The sequence below is a fragment of the Puma concolor genome, chromosome B3 (assembly GCF_028749965.1).
Source record: "Puma concolor isolate L17-30 chromosome B3, mPumCon1.1.hap2, whole genome shotgun sequence".
Taxonomy (NCBI): domain Eukaryota; kingdom Metazoa; phylum Chordata; class Mammalia; order Carnivora; family Felidae; genus Puma; species Puma concolor.
In genome coordinates this window covers 148,108,421-148,130,278 of record NC_141672.1, presented here as the reverse complement: position 1 = coordinate 148,130,278, position 21,858 = coordinate 148,108,421, and the positions used below count along the sequence as shown (strand labels likewise).

At 54.6% G+C, this 21,858-nt stretch overlaps 1 protein-coding gene across 2 annotated transcripts in view; it reads right to left on the bottom strand.

Annotated features, from left to right (window-relative positions):
- Window positions 1-21,858, bottom strand: part of BCL2A1 (BCL2 related protein A1) — a 60,925-nt gene that overhangs the window by 30,265 nt on the left and 8,802 nt on the right. Inside the window, exon 4 of one of the 2 annotated variants that reach the window (XM_086711758.1) lies at window positions 19,776-19,887. In XM_086711758.1, the coding sequence (XP_086567884.1) occupies window positions 19,776-19,887 (112 nt within the window). Of the gene's footprint in view, window positions 1-19,310; window positions 19,888-21,858 lie in introns of those variants that run through there. The other variant, XR_003223031.2, reaches the window with a different exon arrangement.

The window sequence follows — 21,858 nt, the reverse complement described above, 5'->3', positions numbered from 1 at the left end:
GTTACACAGAGAACCGATTACACGCGTATATGCACACCTTACACACATACGTATGATAAAATGCTTACATATATAGATGTAAGTGTATACACGTAAATATAGAAGTGTATATAATATATACACATAAAATAGAAGTATATTTTATTATACGTGCCTTATGTATACGTATATGTATAAAATACGTGTATGTTTTCCGTACGTACGTATATACGTATACATGTGCAGAATATGGAATGAAAAGGACAGCACGCACAGCAAAAAATGAGCAAGAGCCTAACCGTCAGGGAAACGCTGGGTGAGGCCACTCACGCCCCCCAGAGTGGCTAAAACGTAAAAGGCCCACAGCGCCAAGTGTTGGTAGGTGCAGACAGTGGCGGCTGACTGGTTTGTGAACGTGTCAGACCCTGAACCCGAGAATCCCACCCCGAGGCCCACACCCGGCGGGACGCCCGTACGCGCCGAGAGGATGACAGGCTCCGGGCTCACAGCGGCAGCGTTCCTAACTGCCGGAAACTAGAAACAATTCCATGTCAAGCACCGTAGAATAGGTCAGAAACAGGGGGTCTGTCTATACAACCGGAATCTACACAGCAGTCTACGCGAACCGCCACAGCCACGCACAGCGACCCAGATGAGTCTCACAAACGCAAAACTGAGCCAAAGACACAAAACACAAGGGTGCACGCTGTGTGATTCCATTTACAAACAGTTCAAAACAGGTGACGCTAAGCAGTAGAACTCAGGCTGGCAATCCTGTGCGGTGAAAGGAAAAAAGCCGGGAAGAAATTTCCCTAAAAGTCGGCATGATGGAGACGACTGTAGTCAGAGAAGGCTCTGGGGGAAGGGAAGCGGAGGGGGGAGAAGGCCCGGAACGTTCCATCTCCTGTGCTGATGGCTGGTTGCTTGGATATCCGCTTCATAATAATTTACAGAACTGGGAATATATGTTTTCTACGCTTTTCTGAGGGAGTGTTACGTTTCACAGTAACTTTTAGTATTTTTTTATTTGAAAACATTTTTTTAATGTTTATTTTTGAGAGAGACAGAGCATGAGCAGGGGAGGGGCAGAGAGAGAGAGGGAGACACAGAATCCGAAGCAGGTTCCAGGCTCCCAGCTGTCAGCACAGAGCCCGACGCGGGGCTTGAACTCACCGGCCGTGAGATCATGACCTGAGCCGAAGTCGGATGCTCAACCGACTGGGCCACCCAGGCGCCCCTCACAATATATTTTTTAGAAGAGGCTTAAAAACGACCGGGTCGGGGTGCGGGACAGAAAATATGTCAGTCCTCCCGGGCGGCGCGGGGGAAGCAGGAGAGTCCCGGCCGGGAGAAGGGCATCAGAGGCCGAGGATCCGGGCCCGGTGGGGGCGGGACGGCCGGCTGCTGGCCCCGCAGCAGAGAGGGGGGTGACACCAGAAGGAGAATTCCAGGCCAGCTGTGAAGGCCCGTGGGCCACCACGCGAGGCCCTGAGCTGTGCTCACACGCGGGCACCCAGCCCAGAGGGCAAAGGTGTTCACCCCTGCGCGTGCCGCCTCCGCGGGAGGAAGGGACGCCCCTTCTATTCTGCACAAAGCTCCACCTCCTGGAGGGGACAACATTTCCCAAATCACTTTTTCCTCTAACTTTCAAGTTTAAAAATATAAACATACTTACTGTAGGGACCCGGGACTTTATCCCGGAGACGTGCGCGCCGGCAACGTCAGACTCGAGCAACGCTTCCTTCGGCCCCGGTCGGAGGGCCCCCAGGGGGCGCCACTACCAGGTCTCTGGCTTCTCCGCCCCGCCCCCAACAGTTCCGCCCCGCACCCCCACCCGGTGCCGGGCAGCCCGGAGAGCGCGCTCTGCCTGGTGAGGGTCCCTCACGCGTCACCGGGGGACTGGATCCACGCCCCCACCGCAGTCGGCCCGGAGTCCGCGCCAAGGCTGGCAAAGGCTTGAAGACATTTAGGGCCGTTGGCAACAGGACCAGGTGATGTCGTGGATGGGGCAGGTCCCAGCGGCTGCCAAGCGTGAAAAGGCCAGACCGTTCAGGGCTTCTGCCAGGTGGGCCCGGGGACGGTGGCCCCAAGAGGGACAGCAGAGGGGCACGCCGGTGTGCCAGAGGCCTGGGGCGGTGCCTTCCCCTCCTCCCCTGCTCCTCGGCCCCTCACCACGGACTTCCCGGACTGGCTGAACCCCTCGGAAGGCTTCGTCTCTCCGTCTCCCGTCATTAGATGAGCAAGGAGTGTAAACAAACACCCTTCAAAGTGGCTGGAAGGTGAGCACACACCTGGGGGCAGGAGCCGGTGGTGTTCACCATTGTCTAGAGTGCGTCAGTCAGCACCCGCCAGGCTCCCCGCTGCCTTCCTTCCCGGACCGGGAAGGTTTGGGGGCCCCAGGGGCCTCGAGGGGCTTCCGAACAAGGCGGTCTGGCTGCTGATCCCATATTCCAGAGTCCCTGTGTCCCAGGGAGCTAACTCTGCCTGGGCCCCAGCTCTCCTAGAACCCATGTCCTGCCTCGGCCTCAGGTAGTGCCGGGTCCCACCTTCCTCCCTGTGCTAAAGCCACCGTGAGGACTTGGGCGGTTTCTTGTGGGCTCTCCTGGGCCAAAGATGACGCCCTGGCTTTGTCTTTGCTTTTGGCCTTCATCCCGACTGAATAAAAGCAAAACGTAGAACAACAGACACTCGAATCCAGACGCACAGCCAACATCGCCCATGGCACATGACGTCCACTTCCGTCCCCGCCAGTGCCTCCCGCCCCTGCTCTCGGGGCGTGGATATTGGTGTGATGTGAGTACATGAAGTTGTGATGTTGGCAGAGAGGCACGTGAGGATATGTATGGAGACAAGTGTCCCCAGTCCACACTGTGCCACCGTTCCCAGGGCCGGCCCCTCCTCCCGGCAATGCCGTCTCCGGTCTCCACGGCAGGTGCCCCGTGGGCGCATCCGGCTGTAGGTTCTGGACCCTTTCCACCTGCTACATCCACTCGGACATCACTGTGCCACACTCAGTCGTGTTTCGGGGAAACCCGGTTCAAGACTGATAACTCTGGTTCAAAAGCTGGGCCTCCCTAACTTGACGCCCTGAAACGTTTTGCATGACATTGAGGAAAATGAGGCGTAAGTGGCTCAAAATGGAATTCGGTCACTTATAATTACTGTGTAATAAAAAGATCATTTGAAATGATTAAGTAAAAAAAAAAAAAAAAAAAAGGCCCACTTTGAGAGTTAGAGATCATCCATTAAGGATGAATCTTCGTGAAGCATACGAGTTATGATGGCCTGGGGTCTCGCGGCAACCTCACCAAAGGTGAGTCAAATTAAAAGTTCACCTTTTGCTTCAAACTTTAGCAAACCCTTGAATTCATGAGTGTTTTCATTAGCTCACGTCTCTCGTTTTGAGCCTTCGAGCACCATTACAGCTAATTGCCTGCTGACTTTGAACCTCTTGAAAGCTTTCTTTAAAAAACCTTTCGATCCCTGGAGAGAACAGTATTTTAATTATACTGACTACTATAATTCAACTATACATTGACTACTTTCTAGCAAACGTGTAGACACAGCTGTTCCACCTCTGATGAATCAGCGACGTACTATTCGGGCACTGGGATAGTCTCAACACGTGCAGGTTTTCCTCGTGACTTAAAAAAGCCAGGTGGGAAAAAAATTCTGTCTCTTTGAGCAATCTTTGGAAACACGTTCAGTCTGGATAGTGTTCGCGCATCATGACGGAGCGTGGCCCGCGGCTGCACCTTCCAGAATGGAGGCACAGAGCCCCCCATCCCTCCCCGCCGTCAGCCTGCGGGCCTGAGCAGGCAGGTGGTGGGGTTCCGAAGGACGTCCTCCCCCACCCCCCGAGCCGGGGGACAGGAGGGGCCAATGGACAGATGGCATAAAAAGGCTGGAGGTGGAGGAAGGGACAGGGCGTGCTGACAGGAGGGGCTGCCCGGGACTGAGGGAGGCCCCGAGCAGGGACGGAAATGGACTTCAGATCGTGGGAGGCGGGAGGCCGGACCCCAAAAGAATGTTCTAGGAGCAGTTCAAGAAGCAAGATCAGAGGTCTCGGGCCTCCCTACTCTGTCTGTGGTATGCGTTCTGCATTTTTGTGTGCCACGGAATGCTGCTGCAAACTGGTGGAACCAGAAGTGTAGGTGGGTTCCCTCCAGGGGGTGGTGGAACAGCTCACTGGGGCAGAAGCCTCAGTGATTCTCCAGTGAGGGTGCCATCCTGACATTGGAACCTCCCTCCTAATTGTTTCTCCCTCCCCAGGCCCCCCCAAATTCCTACCCACATTTCTTTGCCCCATAGGAACCAAAGACCTTATTCTCTCATTTTTTTCTTACAATAACCCTGCAGTTCCTATCAGGAAAAGCATGATCACAAAGAAGCCAGAAGGTCTCATAAACCATTAAAAAAAACCCTGATAAACTAGGCCCCACTGAAATTAAAATGTGCAAAGGACGCTGTTAAGAGAACAAGATGACAAGTCACAGATGGAGAGGGGAAAAAAATTGCAATACATCACATATCTGACAACAGACTTGTACCCAGAATATATAAAGAGCTCTTACCATTCAATAACAAGTTGACCAGCCCACCCCTCAACACCCACCAGAACACCTGCAACACAAGAAACAAAGCAGACTGAGCACAGGTATGGCGAGGACGTGGGACAACTGCACTCACAGGGCCGACGGGAAGGAGAGAACAAAGTAGGGCAGGGTGAACCTGCAACCTCAAAATTCCACGGTTGTATTTTGCTCAAGAGAAACAAAAATATATCCACCCAAGGAAGTGTGCTCAAATGCTCATGGCAGCTTCATTCATAACTGCCCCAAGCCGGACACAACCTAACGACCCCATCAGGGGGCTGGATACACAGAATGGCGCATCTGTGCCAAGGAATGCGTTACTAATACGCGCAACCCTGGGGGACGTTTTTAAAACATTATGCTAAGTGTAAGAAGCCAGACGCCAAAAAATTACCTGCCATATGATTCTATTCACAGAACATTCTTGAATAGGCAAAGCCGATCTCGTAACCGGAAAGCACGCACATGGGTGGTTTCCCGGGGCCCGGAACCGACTGCAAAGGGCACGGGGAACTTTCTGAGGCGATGGAAACATTCTATATCCTGATCGTGTTGGCTGGCAGTTACATGGTGTTGACACTGTAAAAACCCACTGAACTGGAAAAAAAAAAAACCCACAGCAAATTATACACTTTAAATGGGTGCATTTTATTGTATGTAAATTTCATCTCCGTACATGTGCTTTTTAAAAAAACAGCCAGCTTCATTTCTCGGGCAACAGAAAAATTACTTCACGGTGCAAGGGCTGGCCGGGGGGACGGTAGCTGGGGGGGGGTGGGGGGGTGTCTGTGTTTTAAAAACAGGATTACCAGGGGGCGTCTGAGTGGCTCAGTCGGTTGAGCAACCAACTTGGGCTCAGGTCGTGATCTCATGGTTTGTGAGTTCGAGCCCCGCGTCGGGCTCTGTGCTGACAGCTCGGAGCCTGAAGCTGCTTTAGAGTCTGTGTCTCCCTCTCTCCCTGACCCTGCCCCACTTGCACTCTGTCAGGCTCCCAAAAATAAATAAAAACATTAAAGAAAATTTAAAATAAGTAAATAAATAATAAATGACCGATGACTGATTTGTACTCCCTGGAGAGAAGATGTCGTATTAGTCCTGGAAATAGTTCTACCCTGCCTCCCCACTCCCCAAAGAGGGGGCATGACTCTTTCAAGGAGCATTAAAGAGGGGGAAAGGAGAAAATTCCTATCTTGTTACCCTTCTGCGGGAGTCAGGGCAGCTGAGGGTGGCTCCGGGCGAGGTCCCAGGTCGAGGGCAGGGAGAGGCGCTGGGCCAGAGATGCCTTCACAATGTCCACTGGCAGTGCTCACCCCCCCCCCCCCCCATGCCGGGAGGGAAGCCGGGGCAGGGGCTGGGCCCGGGGCTCGTCCGGGCAGGGCTGGTTATGGTTACGAGGAGAGACCCGGGCTATCTGGACCACAAGCCCTACCGAGGTCTAGACGGGAGCTGCACGGCAGCCCCCCCCCCCCCGCCACCCCTACACCCAGCCAAGGCCGCAAACTTCAGACACAGTTCAGACTCACCCCTTTCCCTGACCTCTTGCGCCCCCGTTCCCCAGCACCCTGCACTCTGCCCCCTGGTGCCCGTGGCTTTTTTTTGTTTGTTTTTTGAGAGAAAGGACGCAAATGAGGGAGAGGCAGAGAGAGAGAAGCAGGACTCCAATATGGGACTCAGACTCAGGAACCATGAGATCGTGATCTGAGCCCAAGTCAGATGCTTAACCAACAGAGCCCCCAGGCGCCCCCAAGTGGTCTTTTAAAAAGTAAACCAGACATCTCTCTACAGACCCTTCAAAGGTGTGGGGTTACTTTTAGGAAGAATTTCAAAGTCCTTAAGATGCCCTTTGAGGCTTCCTGCCAGCCTCACAGGAGGTCTGAGGCCTGCGCCTTCTCACGCAGGGTGCGCTGGCCACCCCATGCCTTCTCCTGCCCCAGGGCCTTAGTACATGCTGCTCTGTCTCCTTAGATGTTCTCTCCACTCTTCACCCAGGCCCCCCTTCAGGTTTCAGTTTAGAAGCCACATCCTGCCCCCTTGTGCTCGCACGGCACCCTGTAATCTTTTCCTCTTTTCGTCTAACTTGTATTGTTTAATCATACACTTGTCCGTGTGACGATTTGTTTCATGTGTGCTGCCCCAACCGTACTTCACAAAGGCAGCAATGGTGTCTGATTTGTGCATCACTGGGTTCTCGAGGCCTAGAATCATTCCTGACGCTTGAGAGGCCTAAGGAGATATCCTTTCAATGGATGGATGAATGAACAGAGGAGTGTTTTAAAATACAGGCTTAATTATTTGTTAGGTATGGCGAGGCCATCAGATCCGGAGTCAACTGCCATTGAAAACAGTTTGTTGGGGCGCCTGGGTGGCGCAGTCGGTTAAGCGTCTGACTTCAGCCAGGTCACGATCTCGCGGTCCGTGAGTTCGAGCCCCGCGTCGGGCTCTGGGCTGATGGCTCGGAGCCTGGAGCCTGTTTCCGATTCTGTGTCTCCCTCTCTCTGCCCCTCCCCCGTTCATGCTCTGTCTCTCTCTGTCCCAAAAATAATAAATAAACGTTAAAAAAAAAAACTTTATAAAAAAAGAAAACAGTTTGTTATACTCACAGAAGCACCAGGGACGGTCAGAAGGCAGAGGGGATAGGGGGGAAATTGGGGAAGGAACAGGTGAGGCAGGGTGAGAAGGCTGAAGATGGGCTAGTTTGAGTAATCTCAGCCACTCCTGGGGGGACCTGGGGGGCTCAGGCGGTTCAGACTACAGCTCAGGTCACGATCTCACGGTTCGTGGGTTCGGGCCCCGCGTCGGGCTCTGTGCCGACAGCTCGGAGCCCGGAGCCTGCTTCGGATTCTGTGTCTCCCTCTCTCTCTGCCCCTCCCCTGCTCACTCTCTGTCTCTGTCTCTCTCAAAAGTAAATGAACATTTAAAAAAACTTTTTTAAAAAGGTCAGTCCTCTCTGGGCATAATGGGGGCTGTCCTTAGTTGTGTGGTACCTGGTCCTACAGGACAGATGGACGGTGGCCTGCAGGGTGAGGGCACCACAGAGGAGGGAGATGGGAATGTGGATTCTGAATGTGGTTTGTACTGGAAAGGAGCTCTCCAGGTGCCTTGTTTACTGTCCCCAGGAACAGGCCAACCCTGCAAAGGGCAGTCCCCCCGGCGCCTCAAGACAGCAAGGCATCAGAATTCAGCAAACAGAAGCCGTGATCAACACAAGGGTCAGGCAAGTGCCTGTGGACACACACACACACACACACACACACACACACACACACACTCTACACTCAACCAGGGCATAGTAAGATCGCAGCCAGCAGCCCCTGGGTCAGGGTTATTGAAAGACGTGCTCAACGTATAGCTCACTAACTTCCTTCTAGAAGCAGAATGGACCCTTCCTCCTTCTCATCTCCTTTCTACCAGGACTATCAGTGACGGGAACTGGAAGCTGGTATGACTCCCAGAGGGCATGGGCTTCTAGTTTAGAAAAAGACACTTGCTCAGCTGGAGCCAGGGCAGGGGCGCGACCCCAGTCCCCGGGGGAGGGCAGTGGACCTGCCCCAGGCTCAGCGTGCCTCTGAGTGACCAGCACGCATTCCTCCCAGGCGTGGGGCATCGGTCAGATTCTAGGCTGCAGACCACAGGATCCACCCCAGAAAGGTATTTATTAAGGGTTAAAGACAGATCACAGAGTCATTGGAGGGACTAAAGAAACAGACACAGGAATGCGCCTCCAGGAAGGACTCCCAAAACCACAACACAGAGCCGAGCGGCCACGGGACATGCGTGTGTGCGTGGGGAAGGAGCTCCTGAGGCAGGAAGCCAGCCGTCCAGCCGTCTCCAAGGAGCCACCCTGACCTCGGGGAGTCACCGGCAGCCACCAGCTCCGCAGTGCCTCTGCCGCAGTCCCTGCCACATTCTTCTCTCTGCACAATTCGCCGTCACACGCAGTCCATGTGGTTGGTAGAGAGTAACCCGCATCTTGTACTTTAGGGGAAAGGGAGTCTGGAAATGCCCATTTTAGCTCCAGCCTCTCCTCGTGGGCTGGTGCCTTCGCTGGGCCTGCCGTCCATCCCTGAAGGACGAGACATGGCTGCTTTTTTAAAACCACGTGAATTGTTGGGGCGTCTGGGTGGCTCAGTCGGTTGAGCCTCGGACTTTGGCTCAGGTCGTGATCTCGTGGTCTGTGAGTTCGAGCCCTGCGTCGGGCTCTGTGCTGACGGCTCGGAGCCTGGAGCCTGGTTCACATTGTGTCTCCCTCTCTCTCTGACCCTCCCCCGTTCATGCTCTGTCTCTCTCTGTCTCAAAAATAAATAAACATTAAAAAGAAATAAAAAAAAAAACCCAAAACACATGAATCGTTGGACAAAATTCTGTCCTTAACTCTCAGTGGCCGTGGCTCTACCCCCTATGACCCAACCTTCCAGATGCTCAAGGTCTATCTTTCTGGACATTTAAGTTCACTGACCTCTACCCACTGTGGGCAGACACCCATGGCTTCTTAGAACATAGAACCAACCATGGGCACAAACTCCATGCAGAGACTGGAAGTCTGCAGCTGCTTGTCTGGCCCATAATCCCATTTCCCAGCTGTTAATGAGCCAGTGCGACCTGCTGGGCCATCCCTAGAGGCCCAGCGGCTGGTCCTGGCTTTCTCTGTCCCTTGAGAAGCATTAGAAAGAGGTCTTTGTCACCTAGAAGACACACAGATAAGGAACACCTTGTTTACATCAAGATCCCCACTTTCAGGGCGCCTGGAGGCTCAGTCAGTTGGGCATTTGACTCTTGATTCCGGTTTAGGTCATGACCCCAGGGGCAGGGGATTGGGCCCCACGTTGCTCCGCACTGACCTTGGAGCCTGCTTGGGATCGTCTCTCTCTCTCTCTCTGTCTGCTCCTCTCCTCTGCTCACGCGTGCTCTCTCTCTCTCAACTAAAAAAATAAATAAAAATAAAAATAAATAAAAAGATCCCTGCGTTCAAATCCTGACTCTCCTGTGACATACATGTGCAAACTGGGGCAAGTCGTTTAACCTCTCGAGTTACCACTTTTCTCATCTATAAAACACCGTGTGAACCGGCAAAGCAGCAGGCCGCATCTCGGGAGCGAGCGCCCGTGAACGTGAGAGCGTGCTGAGGCCGTGTCTGGGTTCCGTGGGCCAGAGGGCCATGGGGACGCAGGTTGCTGCACTGGGAGGGCGTCACCGACGTCACCCGTTTGGTGCCATCGCTCTAGGTAAGTGGGTGTTGTAACTGTCATCGTAATGACAGGAGTCTTCTGGGGTGGCCTTGAGACCACGGAGCTCTGGGGGCGCCCCGGGGGCTCAGTCGGTTGAGCGTCCCGACTCTTGATTTCGGCTCAGGTCGTGATCTCACAGTTTGTGAGTTCGAGCCCCATGTCCGGCTCTGTACTGACAGCGTGGAGCCCTGCTTGGGATTCTCTCTCTACCCCCCCTTCCCCTCCCCCATGCTCTCTTGCTCTCTCTCAAAAATGAATAAACTTAAAAAAAAAAAAAAGACTACAGAACTCTGTCGTTAAAGAAGAACGAGAAAGTCACCATGAAAGACACCACGGCCTGAAGAAAAGACGGATTTATCTTCTTGGACTAGGAGTTGATTTTCCAAAGGGCAAACCCCCAGGCAGGGCCTTTGGGTGGGTAGGGGTGGGGGGGGAGACAAGGAACAGAGCTGCACAGACAGCTCCTTCCCTGCCTTGTGAGCTCCTAGTCCCTACTCATGTGCGGAGGCTCCAGACCACACTGTCTTCCAGCATGGTGACAGAGACTCCCAGAGCCACCCTGTCCCCTCCCATGGCTGCAAACACCTCCAGGGGAGGCTCTGGCCCAAGTCTCCCAAGCTCAGGGCCTCCAGCTGCTACCGTATACTTACTCTTGGTCTGTCTGCTCACAAGCAACAGAAAGCACCGCTGGCAAATGTACGCAGAAAAACTTTACTTACAAAGGTATTAAGTAGGGGTGCCTGGGTGGCTCAGTCAGTTGAGCGTCTGACTTTGGCTCAGGCCATGATCTCACGGTTCATGAGTTGGAGCCTCGAATAGGGCTCTGTGCTGACAGCTCAGAGCCTGGAGCCCGTTTCAGATTCTGTGCCTCCCTCTCTCTCTGTCCCTCCCCCGCTCATTCTCTGTCCCCCCCCCTCTTAAAAATAAATAAACATTAAAAAATAAAAAGATATTAAGTAGGGGCACCTGGGTGGCTCAGTCGGTTAAGCATCCACCTTTGGCTCACGTCATGATCTCGCGGTTCGTGGGTTTGAGTCCCGCGTCAGGTCTCTGCTGTCCAGGCAGAACCTGCCTTGGGATTCTGTGTCTCCCCCTCTCTCTCTCAAAAATAAACAAACATTAATAATAATAAAAACAAAAAAATAAACTTCTTAGAAAAAAAAAAGGCGGTAAGTAGCTCTCAGAGACTCCAGAAGGACAAGCAGACCACACAGCAGAGAACGGTGTCCAAGATCACAGCACAGGACCACCACCAGGGGACCCAGGCACGGTCTCAGGGCCACTGGATAGCAGGCGGGCGGACGCTGCAGCCAGGAGAGCCGCCACCACGGCCTCGGGCGCAGGCTCCCTCACTGGATGGGCTCCACTGGGCTGCTGGTCAGGGTCCCCGTCGAAGTGTGGGGGTGGCACGCCTGAGTGTCAGAGCCTTGGTCCGGTGTCTGTGCTCCGGACTCCAGGAAGCCTGAGAAAGCAAGTCTGGACCTCTGGCTGTACGGTGTGAGGTAGGCTCTCCTCACGGGTGGTCCTCTGGGGCCGAGGTGGCCGAGAAGCCAGTGAGTGCTCTCCTGTCTCTTCCCCTCAGCTCTGAGGCCCAAGGAGATGGTGGAACCACAAGATGCAAGGACCCTGGGTCCCTAAACCTCTGTGTCAGCACGTCATCAGGCTGAACAGGAAGACGTGTACCGGACTATCACGGGGACCAAAGAGAATGTTTTAAATAAAAGCTTGTATTGCATTAGGCTGCTGGTCTGGTGGAGTTTCTCTCCCAGGGAAGCTAGTATTATCCTAACTTTCGCAGTGGCCAAAAAGAATTTAAAATGCCCACTTTGTCGCCTCAGCAGGTACCTCAAATTTGGCAGGACATCTTTGTCCCACACCTCCAAACCTGTTCTCTTTTATTTTTTTCATTTTTATTTTTTTACTGTTTATTTATTTTATTTTTGAGACAGGGAGAGAGCACGTGAGCGGGGAGGGGCAGAGAGACAGGGAGGCAGAGACTCCCAAGCAGGCTCTGCACTGTCAGCAGAGAGCACAACGTGGGGCTCGACCCACAGACTGTGAGATCAGGACCTGAGCCAAAACCAAGAGTTGGACACTTAACTGGCTGAGCCGCCCAGGCACCTCTCTTTCTTACTTTCAGTCTCCCTAGCCTTCAGTCAGAATCCTGGTTGTCACCTTGTGTTCCTCCCTCTGCACTGCTCCTGACATTCAACCAGAGGCCAAATCCTGCAGATTCCTTCCTGTCAATCCTCTCCTCAACTTTCCCACTTCTACTACTCTGGCTTATACATTGATCCTCACCTCCTTCCTTCCCTGACTCCTGGATCAGTCCCCTAATTGGTTCCTGCCTTCACTATGCCTCAGTTCCAGTTCATCCAACTAACCATCCATCCATCCGCCCTTCAATCCTTCCATCCATTCAACTGACTGACCATCCATTCAACAGTCCATCCACCCATCCATCCACCCATCCACCCACCTAGCTATCCTTCCACTCACTCATCCATCCACCCATCCTTCCTTCCTTCCATCCATCCACCTACCCACCTATCCATCCATCCATCCATCCATCCATCCATCCATCCACCCATCCATCCTTCCATCCACCCACCTAGCCATCCTTCCACTCACTCATCCATCCACCCATCCTTCCTTCCTTCCATCCATCCACCTACCCACCTACCCACCTATCCATCCATCCATCCATCCATCCATCCATCCATCCATCCATCCATCCCTGTCATCTACCCACCTATCCATCCTTCCTTCCATCCACCCACCCACCCACCTATCCATCCTTCCACCCACTCATCCATCCATCCATCCACCCACTTATGCATCCATCCGTCCATCCATCCATCCATCCATCCATCCATCCAATTTGTATTTATTAAACCATTACCATGTGCTAAACAGTGTAAAAACTATAACAAATGAGTTTCTACACAGGTGATTGGGAGGACCAACATTAGTGAAATAGTCCCACTAAGAAATACATAATTACAGGTGCTATGAAAGGAAAATGACAGGTTTTTATGAGAGCATCATAATGGGACCTTAAACTGGTCAAGGGGGCAGGGAATCCTCTGCCGAGGAGGTGACCTTTGAACTGAGGTCTAAAGGGTGGAGGCAGTAAACCAGGAAAGGGGTGGAGGGTGGGAGCGCGATCTTCCAGGCAGAGGGAGCAGTGAAGCAGGGAGGAGAGGGGCACGTGTGGGAACCTAAAAGTCCAGTGTTGCACAGGACAAATCTTTTTCATCGTGTATTCCCAGGACTAGCACAGCATCTGGCACATAACAGGTGTTCGGATGGCCTGTGAATGAGCCAATGGATAAACGACTAAGGGAAAGGGTGGGCGAGGGGACAGGCGGACAAGGCATGAAGCTGTAATGCATGGCACGGTCTACACGCCAGAAATAGGGCTGCAGCCTCCCTGACGCCCTCCCTGACTCCAGGCTTGCCGCGTCCAGCCCCGCTCCAGCCCCGGGGCCACAGTGCTTACGCCCAGCACAGCGTGCGGCACACTGTGTATGACCGACCGCTTATTGTCCCACCCCTCGCCACGATGAGGTCCACAGGAACTTGTCTTGTTTGCCAAGGTGGCCCGCGGAGGAAGCACAGCATATAAATAATTCATGAGCTGGCAGGCACAGAAGGCAAACGGCAAGCATCAAAGTCAGCGGGGCAGGAGAGGGCGGAGTTGGGAGGAGTGAGACGGCTGCCAGCGTCGGTGGGCGCGGAAAGGCTGAGAGCCGAGTGGAGCGCACACACGCCCGCGGCGCTGGTGAGTCACGACGGCAGCCGAGCCCGGAGCCCGCACAGGTGAGCAAGGACACAGGGGCAGAGGACCCAAGCAGGAGGAGCCACAGGGCGGCTCCACGTCACGGCCACAGCATGCCGCCTGCTCAGGCTTCCGGCTCACACCTGTCCGGTCACGCCACGGCACCCGCCCCCCCCCCGGCACTTCACCGACACCGACTGTCCCCTGCATCGTGGCTCTGCACGTCTGTGTGTGTCTCTCTGTGCCGAGTGCCCCCGGGGCACAGGCACCCCTGCGGTGGGGGACTCCCCGTTCTAGAGCCTCTGCGCACTTCCCAGTGCTGTGGGGAGCCCAGCGCTCCCTCAGTGGGGTGCAGCACGTGGGTGTTGGAGGGACGAACGGCCAGCAGGAAAGGGAGAGGGCACAGGACCCGGCGGGCAGGCCAGCTGGTGGGGGGGGGGGGGGCTAAACAAACACAACCTTTGCCAGGAACTGTAGCAACACCACGGATGACCGTGAGGCCGCTTCCTTGCCTGAAACCAGGCTTCTTGTGGTGTCTGTTCCGGTCCCCTGGTCCTGCCTTTTGCAGAATGACCAGCTGCACCGTCTCCGTCTGCCCTTCGGCCCCTGGTCCCTGCAACAGCGAGCCTGCATCTGTGTGTTCGCTCCATAAACATTTACTGAGCGCCTCGGGTGTGCAAGATGCAAAGACACCAGACAGGAGATTCTGCAAGAGAATCCGGTGGGAAAGACGGTACGTGGTAAACACGTACAGTCACCGTGATAAGACGGCACCCAGGGGATTCTGGGAGCCCACACCCAAACCAAAACCGTGGAACAGTTGACCCTCAATGCCCTTCTGACTCCACTTCCTCGTGTATAAGAGTGACCAATGAACCACCACTGGAGGAACTGGGGTCAGAGATGCTACGAACTCTGCGTCCCCCAGGCAGCCAGCTGTGTGGTCCTTCAGGGCGGCTGGGAACAAACAGGATCCCTGCAGCATTTGGACGCCAGGGGTCCCGCCTGGGGGCTTTGCCTTGGGGCCAGCAATTACTCCCTGGGGACACGGCCTCACTCAGTCCCTGGCCTCTCTGCATTCCCAGCTGCCCGAGGTCCTCAATCCTAGGGCCTCACCACTCTGTGCTGAGTGACCGCCTGTGCCCGTTTGCTGGGAGCGGCTCAGTCGTGGGTAACCCGGGACAGCTGGTCACCTACGGCCTGAGCCCTCTGCTGTACTGGCTGGGTCCACACCCACACGCTTTCCTGGGCAGCTGGGCTGGCACGGGAGGAGCTCTGTGACTGGCAGCCTGCCGGCCCCAGCTGCTAGGATCCAGGCCATCAGACCTGCCACCTGCTGACTCAGCCGCCCCTGGCCCGCCGAGGCTGTGCTCACGAAGGCAGAGGGACAGTTCTGAGCTCGCAGGCGAGGCGCATGTCCCGCTGCTCCCGGGCATCGTTCCACCCTCAGCAGCTAGCAGGGCGCTTCATGAGGAAGGGGCTCCGTGATGAGGGAGCTGGCAGAGGTCCTAGGGTATAGTGTGAGCATGACACAGGCCATGTGCCTCCTGTCTCTGGTCTCCTCTGCAGCCATTTGCACACAGGACTCCCAGGTCCCAACCGAGAACACCGTGTTCCCCGGAACCCGGTCCTCTCTCAATTTCCCACCCCATGGGGACTCTGGACGCTGCCCAGGCCCCTCGGCCAGGATCTGACAGCAGACCGCCCCTGCCACCCCTTTGCTTCGTTCCTGCCGGGTTCCCCTGGCCCAGTGCTGTGTCCCCACCTCCCTGGCAGACCTCCATGTTCCGACCGCCCTGTCGCCAGGGTCTGAAGTCCTGCAGCGGGGGATCCTGCGTTACTCCACGCCTCCTCCGGGAAATCTGACGCTGACCTTCCCAACCCTCTGAGCCAGCAGCCCTGTGGGTTTTGCCCCCACCTGCACCCTGTAGCTTTGGGGTCAGTCCCAGGCAGCCAGCTGATGAGGCAGGAGAAACGCCGATCTTTCCTTTTCTCCTTCCCGATCAGCACACTTGCCATCGGCGTGTCCTGGGGACCCAGAGAGCGTGACGAGGGGGTCAGAGGAGCGGGGGCCATTTGCAGACTCGCAACCTCACAGCTGGAAGGAACCGTCTGGGTCACTGAGCCCAGCCTTCCGTGGCCAGAAAAGGAATCTTGCCGCGCTCTGCACAGACATGAGCCCCTAGCCTTTGCTGAAATCTGGGATTTCACTCCCTTTCTGGCGTCTGGTTCCTGGCCGGGTCATGCCTGCTGGTGGGAAGGTCATCTCTTGGAAGGGAGCCCCTTGTCGTGTGTGCCACACTCCAAGATTGGGACGCCCCGATGCTGGCGAGCTTAGTGGGCATCGCTGGGGCTGGGGCGACAGCTCTCCGGAAGGAAGCGACCCTTCCCAGCTCCATCTGGCAGGCTCCCAACAGGGGGCTCGCTCAAATCAGGACAATGTGAGGAAGATCTGTTTAGGACTGTGGACCAAGTTGTGGGCGGGGTATGGGGGAACCACAGGGACAGAGCAGTGACCAGCATAAGGAGTGGTGGAGATCTTACAGGGCAGCCCTGGAGGACGCCGGTGGGGAACTGGAAAGAGGAGTCAGGCAGAGGGCGTCTGTGAGCACGGCCGAGGGGCTTTCATAGACACTTTCCACCCCCAGACTCCCAATGCCAGGCTGCGGTTGGGCAGGGGTGGGGTCTTCGGGGGTCGCTTCCTGGGGCCACCGCCGGTGAGTGCGGCCAGACACCAGGACTCGCAAAACTGAGAAGCTGGTTTGGGTCATCGGATCTGAAGGTTGAGCTTAGGTCTAAGACAGAGCAAAGGCGGAGGACGCAGGGTTCGGGCAGCTGCTGGCCTGGACCAGGAAGGCTAGGCCAAGCGCACAGATGCCTGGGAGGGTCCTGGCAAACGGAATCCGTGCCTGATGTCTGCCACAACGGTCCCGGCCTTTGACGTTTCCCAAGATGTCTTTGCGGCCCCGGACCCAGGGAGTGGGCCCCTCCTTCCTCTCCCCGCCAGGGAGCTCATTCTGTCTGACTGGACTCTGTCATCTCCCTGTCGGTTCAGAAGGGTGACCCTGCCCCAAGCTGGTCCTGGTGGCCGGCGCTGCTCAGCTAAGGCTTCTTGGGGCCCGAGCCTTGTTCTCGGGGCCCACCCACATCCACGCTGCGAGTTTACGATCCAGGCTAGCACTTCCCCAAGTGCAGGTCACGTAAAGAGATCTCGGGGTCTTGCTAACGTGGCAATACGGAGCCAGTAGGGCCTGGAGGGTCGGAGGCGAGGCTTTAACCCAGGGTTCTCAAACGCTGGCCAAGCCAGACCACCCAGGCCCTCTCCTCCCTCGCGGGCCTGGGCCTCGGTGGGCCCGTGAAGTCTCCAGTGACTGTGGCACAGGGTCGCGGGCGCGGGGCCTGCCCACAGGTGCTCTGCTCCAGAGCTGTCCCAGGTGCTGCAGGCAGCCGCCTGACCACATTCGCTGCTTACCCCCTGCATTTGAGGCCCTGCCAAGGGCTCCTGAGGGGCTGGGCTTCCCTAGGGGCGGCTGTATGCTGTCAGACATAGCTGGAGTGGGGCTAGGTCAACCCCGAGTGTGACCAGGAAGTCCTCGGCTGGGACACAAATAACCATGGGGCTCATACTGGGCCAAGCTTTGAGGGAGTGATCCGTGCCCAGCGTGCGGAGCACAAGGCCAGGTCACGGCTCATGAGCCCGTCCTGTGTAGCCTCGGTGACCCCGCCCTCCGCCCGGGGGTCTGCAGGTGCCTGCCTTGTCCATCCGTCCGCACACCGGGCCAGAGAAAGTCGCCAATAAGCCCCAGACACTGCTCCCACCTGAAGCGGGCTGGTAAACCTCCTGCTACCTGGAAACCGTTATTACGGTTCTCACCTGAGGGGAGACCCTGGGGTCGTTGAGGAGGAGACGGTGCCAAGGGTGGCCCAGGGGATCGTGGCCACGCACCCAACACCCCGTCTTCCCCAGCCCTCCGACCTCGCTGGGACGCACAGAAGAGCACTGGGCTGCTCTGAGACCTGCCCTCATCAGAGCAACGGCACCTTCAGGACCGGGCGGCCGACCTGGGATGTGGCCGGGCTCCGTGTGACCTCACAGGGCTCCTACCGTGTCCCCACACTCCCAACCACGGGGCCCCTGCTGCAAAGCTCCAAGACCACACTGCCCAGAGCGGGGTCGGCAGACTCCAGTCCCCAGGCCACTAGAACGCAGTCAGGCTCACTCATGTACTTCAACGGTGCTCAGTGAGGGTGAGGGTATGTCTCCTCTCTGCCCCCCACCCAGGGGACATCCTGGATTGTCATGACCGACAGCTGCCATGGGTATCTGGAAGCTAGAGGCCAGGGAGGCTGCTAAACACCCTACAGTGCACAGGATGGCCCCACAACAAGGAGTATCCAGCCCAAAATGTCACCAGTGCCCATATTGAGATGTGTTTACATATTGTCTGTGGCAGAGGAATGGGGAGGGATGGAGACTGTACGACCCGCAAAGCCTAAAACATTTTCTATTTGGGCTTCATATTAGTCAGCGTTCTTCAGAGAAAGAGAGCCAATAGGGTGTATCTGTGTAGAGAGAGAGAGTGTGTGTGCAAGAAAGGTATTTTTTAAGAAATTGGCCTGTATGATCCTGGAGGCTGGTAAATCCAAAATCTGCAGGTGGGCTGGCAGGTTGTAGAGCCGGGGAAGAGCCTATGGTGCAGTTCAAGTCCTAAGGCCATCAGCTGAAGAATTCCTTCCTGCCTGGAGGAGGTCAGTCTTTGTTCAGGCCTTCAACTGATTAGATGGGGCCCACCCGCAGTACTAAGGGCAATCTGCTGTACTCAAAGCATTTAAATGTTTAAATCCAAATATTCAAAGCAAGGAGCCCTGGGACCCAGCTGGGGGCCGGCCCCTGGTGGCACCCAATCCACTGCTGGGCTGTTAGTGTCTTCACCTTGAAAATGACCACCTTTGAGCACATCTAACTGTGCTATTAAGAAAACTCATTCTTAACTGTAAACATGGAAAATTCAGAAGAGGAAGAAAGATATTTAACATCCAATTTCCACTCAATTCTCGTTTTTCCCAGATTTTTCTCCATACACAAAGTTTTGCTTACTTTTACCAACCAGTGATCATACCAGTTTTGTTAGGTTTTTCTTTGTTCAACTTTTTGGTTTTTAGGAAATTCCCTTTCAGATTATAAAATACAAGGTCGGGGTGCCTGGGTGGCTCAGTCGGTTAAGCATCCGACTTAGGCTCAGGTCATGATCTCACTGTTTGTGGGTTCGAGCCCCGCGTCGGGCTCTGTGCTAACGGCTTGGAGCCTGGAGCCTGCTTCGGATTCTGTGTCTCCCTCTCTCTCTGCCCCTCCCCTGCTCACACTCTGCGTCTCTGTCTCAAAAATAAACATTTTTTTTTTTTTAACTTGAAACTATTGCATTCTGGTATTTTTGAGCCCCACACTGAATGGCTGAGTGTCCCTGACTGTGTCCTTTCCAGCTTTAAGTATCACTACAGCGATTTGCTCACTTTAGAGGCAAGACACGGTGTCTCACTGTTGTTTGACTCTGTGTTTGTTTGCTTACTCGCTGGGTGGGACGTGTTTACAACTTTACTTGCCAATTACGTTTGTGTGTTAATTGTCCTCCCTCATTACCTATTGCACAAGGCCGTGTGATTTTAGCCATGCCTGGGTTAGATCACAGGTATGACTACTGTTTACAGAGCATTTATCTTCATGCCACGCTCTGCGTGAATTGTTTCTCATTTAATCAACTCAGTGAAGACGACAGTACGATCCCCACTTGAAAGAGAAGGAATCGAGCCCGGCCAGCTTCAACAACTTGCCCCAGATCCCTGGCCTGGTCCCCCCAGAGGAGCCATCAGCTGTGCCCAGCGCCAACCGCACAGTCTTCTAACCACCGGCGGTGTGGCCACAAGTCACAAGGCTCTCGTGTGACTGCAACCACTCCGTGATTCAGTGCCTGGCCTGTTCGTCTGACAAACATTTATCGAGGGCCAGCATGTATGTGTCTGCTACCCAGGCATTGGTGGGGTCGCCAGGTGCCACCGATAAGCCCCACGCCCGTGGTGCCGAGGGCAGGCTGTGCTCCGGGCTGATAAGGGCAGGAGGGGAAGGCTGTTACCAGAACCGAGATGGGGAGAGCTGAACGCAAGAGGCCACGATGACAGGCCTTCCATAGACGCTCTCACCTCCGTGACCCAGCAGGGCTGATCTCAGGAACAAGTAACCAGGCCTCAGGGTCCTTCTCGCTCCCGTCTCCTGCCAGTGTTTCCCACAACTGGACGCTCCTGGGGGCGGTCCCTGTGGGACAAACAGGAAACACTCAGCACCCGCCTCCATTAGTATCGGCTTCTGGAGATGGCTGGGCAGCCCCCGTCTTACTCAGTAAGTGGCCCCTAATGAGGTCTCTTGGCCCCAGGCCCAGGCAAGACAGGTCACTGACGCCTGTGAGCCCTTTGGGAGGAAACAGGTTCTGAGCGCCTGGGGGGCTCAGTCGGTTCAGTTTCCAACTCTTGATTTCGGCTCAGGTCATGATCCCAGGGTCATGGGATCGAGCCCCGCATTGGGCTCTGCACTGACAGTGCAGAGCCTGCTTGGAATGCTCTCTCTCTCTCTCTCTCTCTCTCTGTCCCTCCCCTGTTCACAGGCACGCACACTCTCTCAAAATAAATAAATAAATAAATAAACATTTAAAAAAAAAACAGGTTTGGGGCGCCTGGGTGGCGCAGTCGGTTAAGCGTCCGGCTTCAGCCAGGTCACGATCTCGCGCTCCGTGAGTTCGAGCCCCGCGTCAGGCTCTGGGCTTATGGCTCAGAGCCTGGAGCCTGTTTCCGATTCTATGTCTCCCTCTCTCTGCCCCTCCCCTGTTCATGCTCTGTCTCTCTCTGTCCCAAAAATAAATAAACGTTGAAAACAAAAAAAAATTAAAAAAAAAAACAGGTTCTGATGAGCGTCTGAAGGGTTACAGAGAGGTTTTCTTTTTCAATACAATTTTAAGTTTAGAGTACTTTTAGATTGATAGAGAAGACATGAAAACAGTGCAGAGAGATCCTATCTACTCCACGCCCACCCTCCCCTGTTGGTAACATCTTATGGAACATGCGTCACGATCCATGAATCAATACGGACACAGACATTGTTACTAACTGCACTTCATACCTGATCCAGATTTCCTTGGTTCTGACCCACCGTCCCTTATCTGTTCCAAAAGCCCGGCCTGGATACCTCATTGTCTGTGTCCCCCAGACACTTTCTCAGACTGAAATGGAGTAAAAGAAGGGATACTCTGAAAATACAAGTGAGAGGAGCTCTTGGGGGAGAGACAGGGCCTGCGTGGAAATCAGTGCGGGACGTGTGCACCACAAGGCACTGCTGGCCTTGGAGGGAAGTTTCTTCTGTAACTTCTGTATCAGAGAGAGAACAAGAGGACACGCCCACTGGGCAGATTCAGGAGAAGGGGGAAATGTCCTAAGGACACCACTAGGAAGTAGAGAATTAAGGTCAAGTATTTAAATCAATTAGCTATAAAAAAGACTAGAACTGATAAATAGAAGAGGTATATTTTTACTTTTTTCTACTTCCTAGTGTTTCGCAGTATAGACTTTTTTTTTAAGTTTATTTACTTACTCTGGGGGAGAGAGAGAGAGACAGAGAGGAAGGGAGAGACAGAATGAGTGGGGGAGGGGCAGAGAGAGAGAGAGAGAGAGAGAGATAGAGAGAGAGAGGGAGAGGGAGAGATAGACTTCCAAGCCGGCTCTGCACCATCAGCACAGAGCCCGATGCGGGGCTGGAACCCACGAACCGTGAGATCGTGACCTGAGCTGAAATTAAAAATCAGATGCTTAACCAATGGAGCCATCCAAGTTGCCCCAAGATGGTGCATTTTTAAAATGAAAATGAAACCAGACAATCGTTTGAACTCTGGGGCTGTAGCCTGGTAATTACCATTAGAATAAAGGCAAGGGTACACAGGTGGGTTAGGAGAGTTTTAGGTGCAGAGAATGGCCCACGTCCGCTGTCACAGTGCTTGTTGGGACATCGACTGGATGGGGCAAGTAGGACGTCCCCTGAGAGGCTGCCTGAGGCAGCATTCCTGCCCTGATGTGGTTATCACATCAGGCCCGCCTTGCATCTCAGAAGGCTGCTTTGGTCACGAGATTCATTTCTCAAGGCAGACTCACATTAGCCAAGGACACAAGCCTGATGTATAAATCCAAGTACCCAATTTATAAATTAAAAATGAGAAATACAGCTGAGGCCAGAAAACAGTCC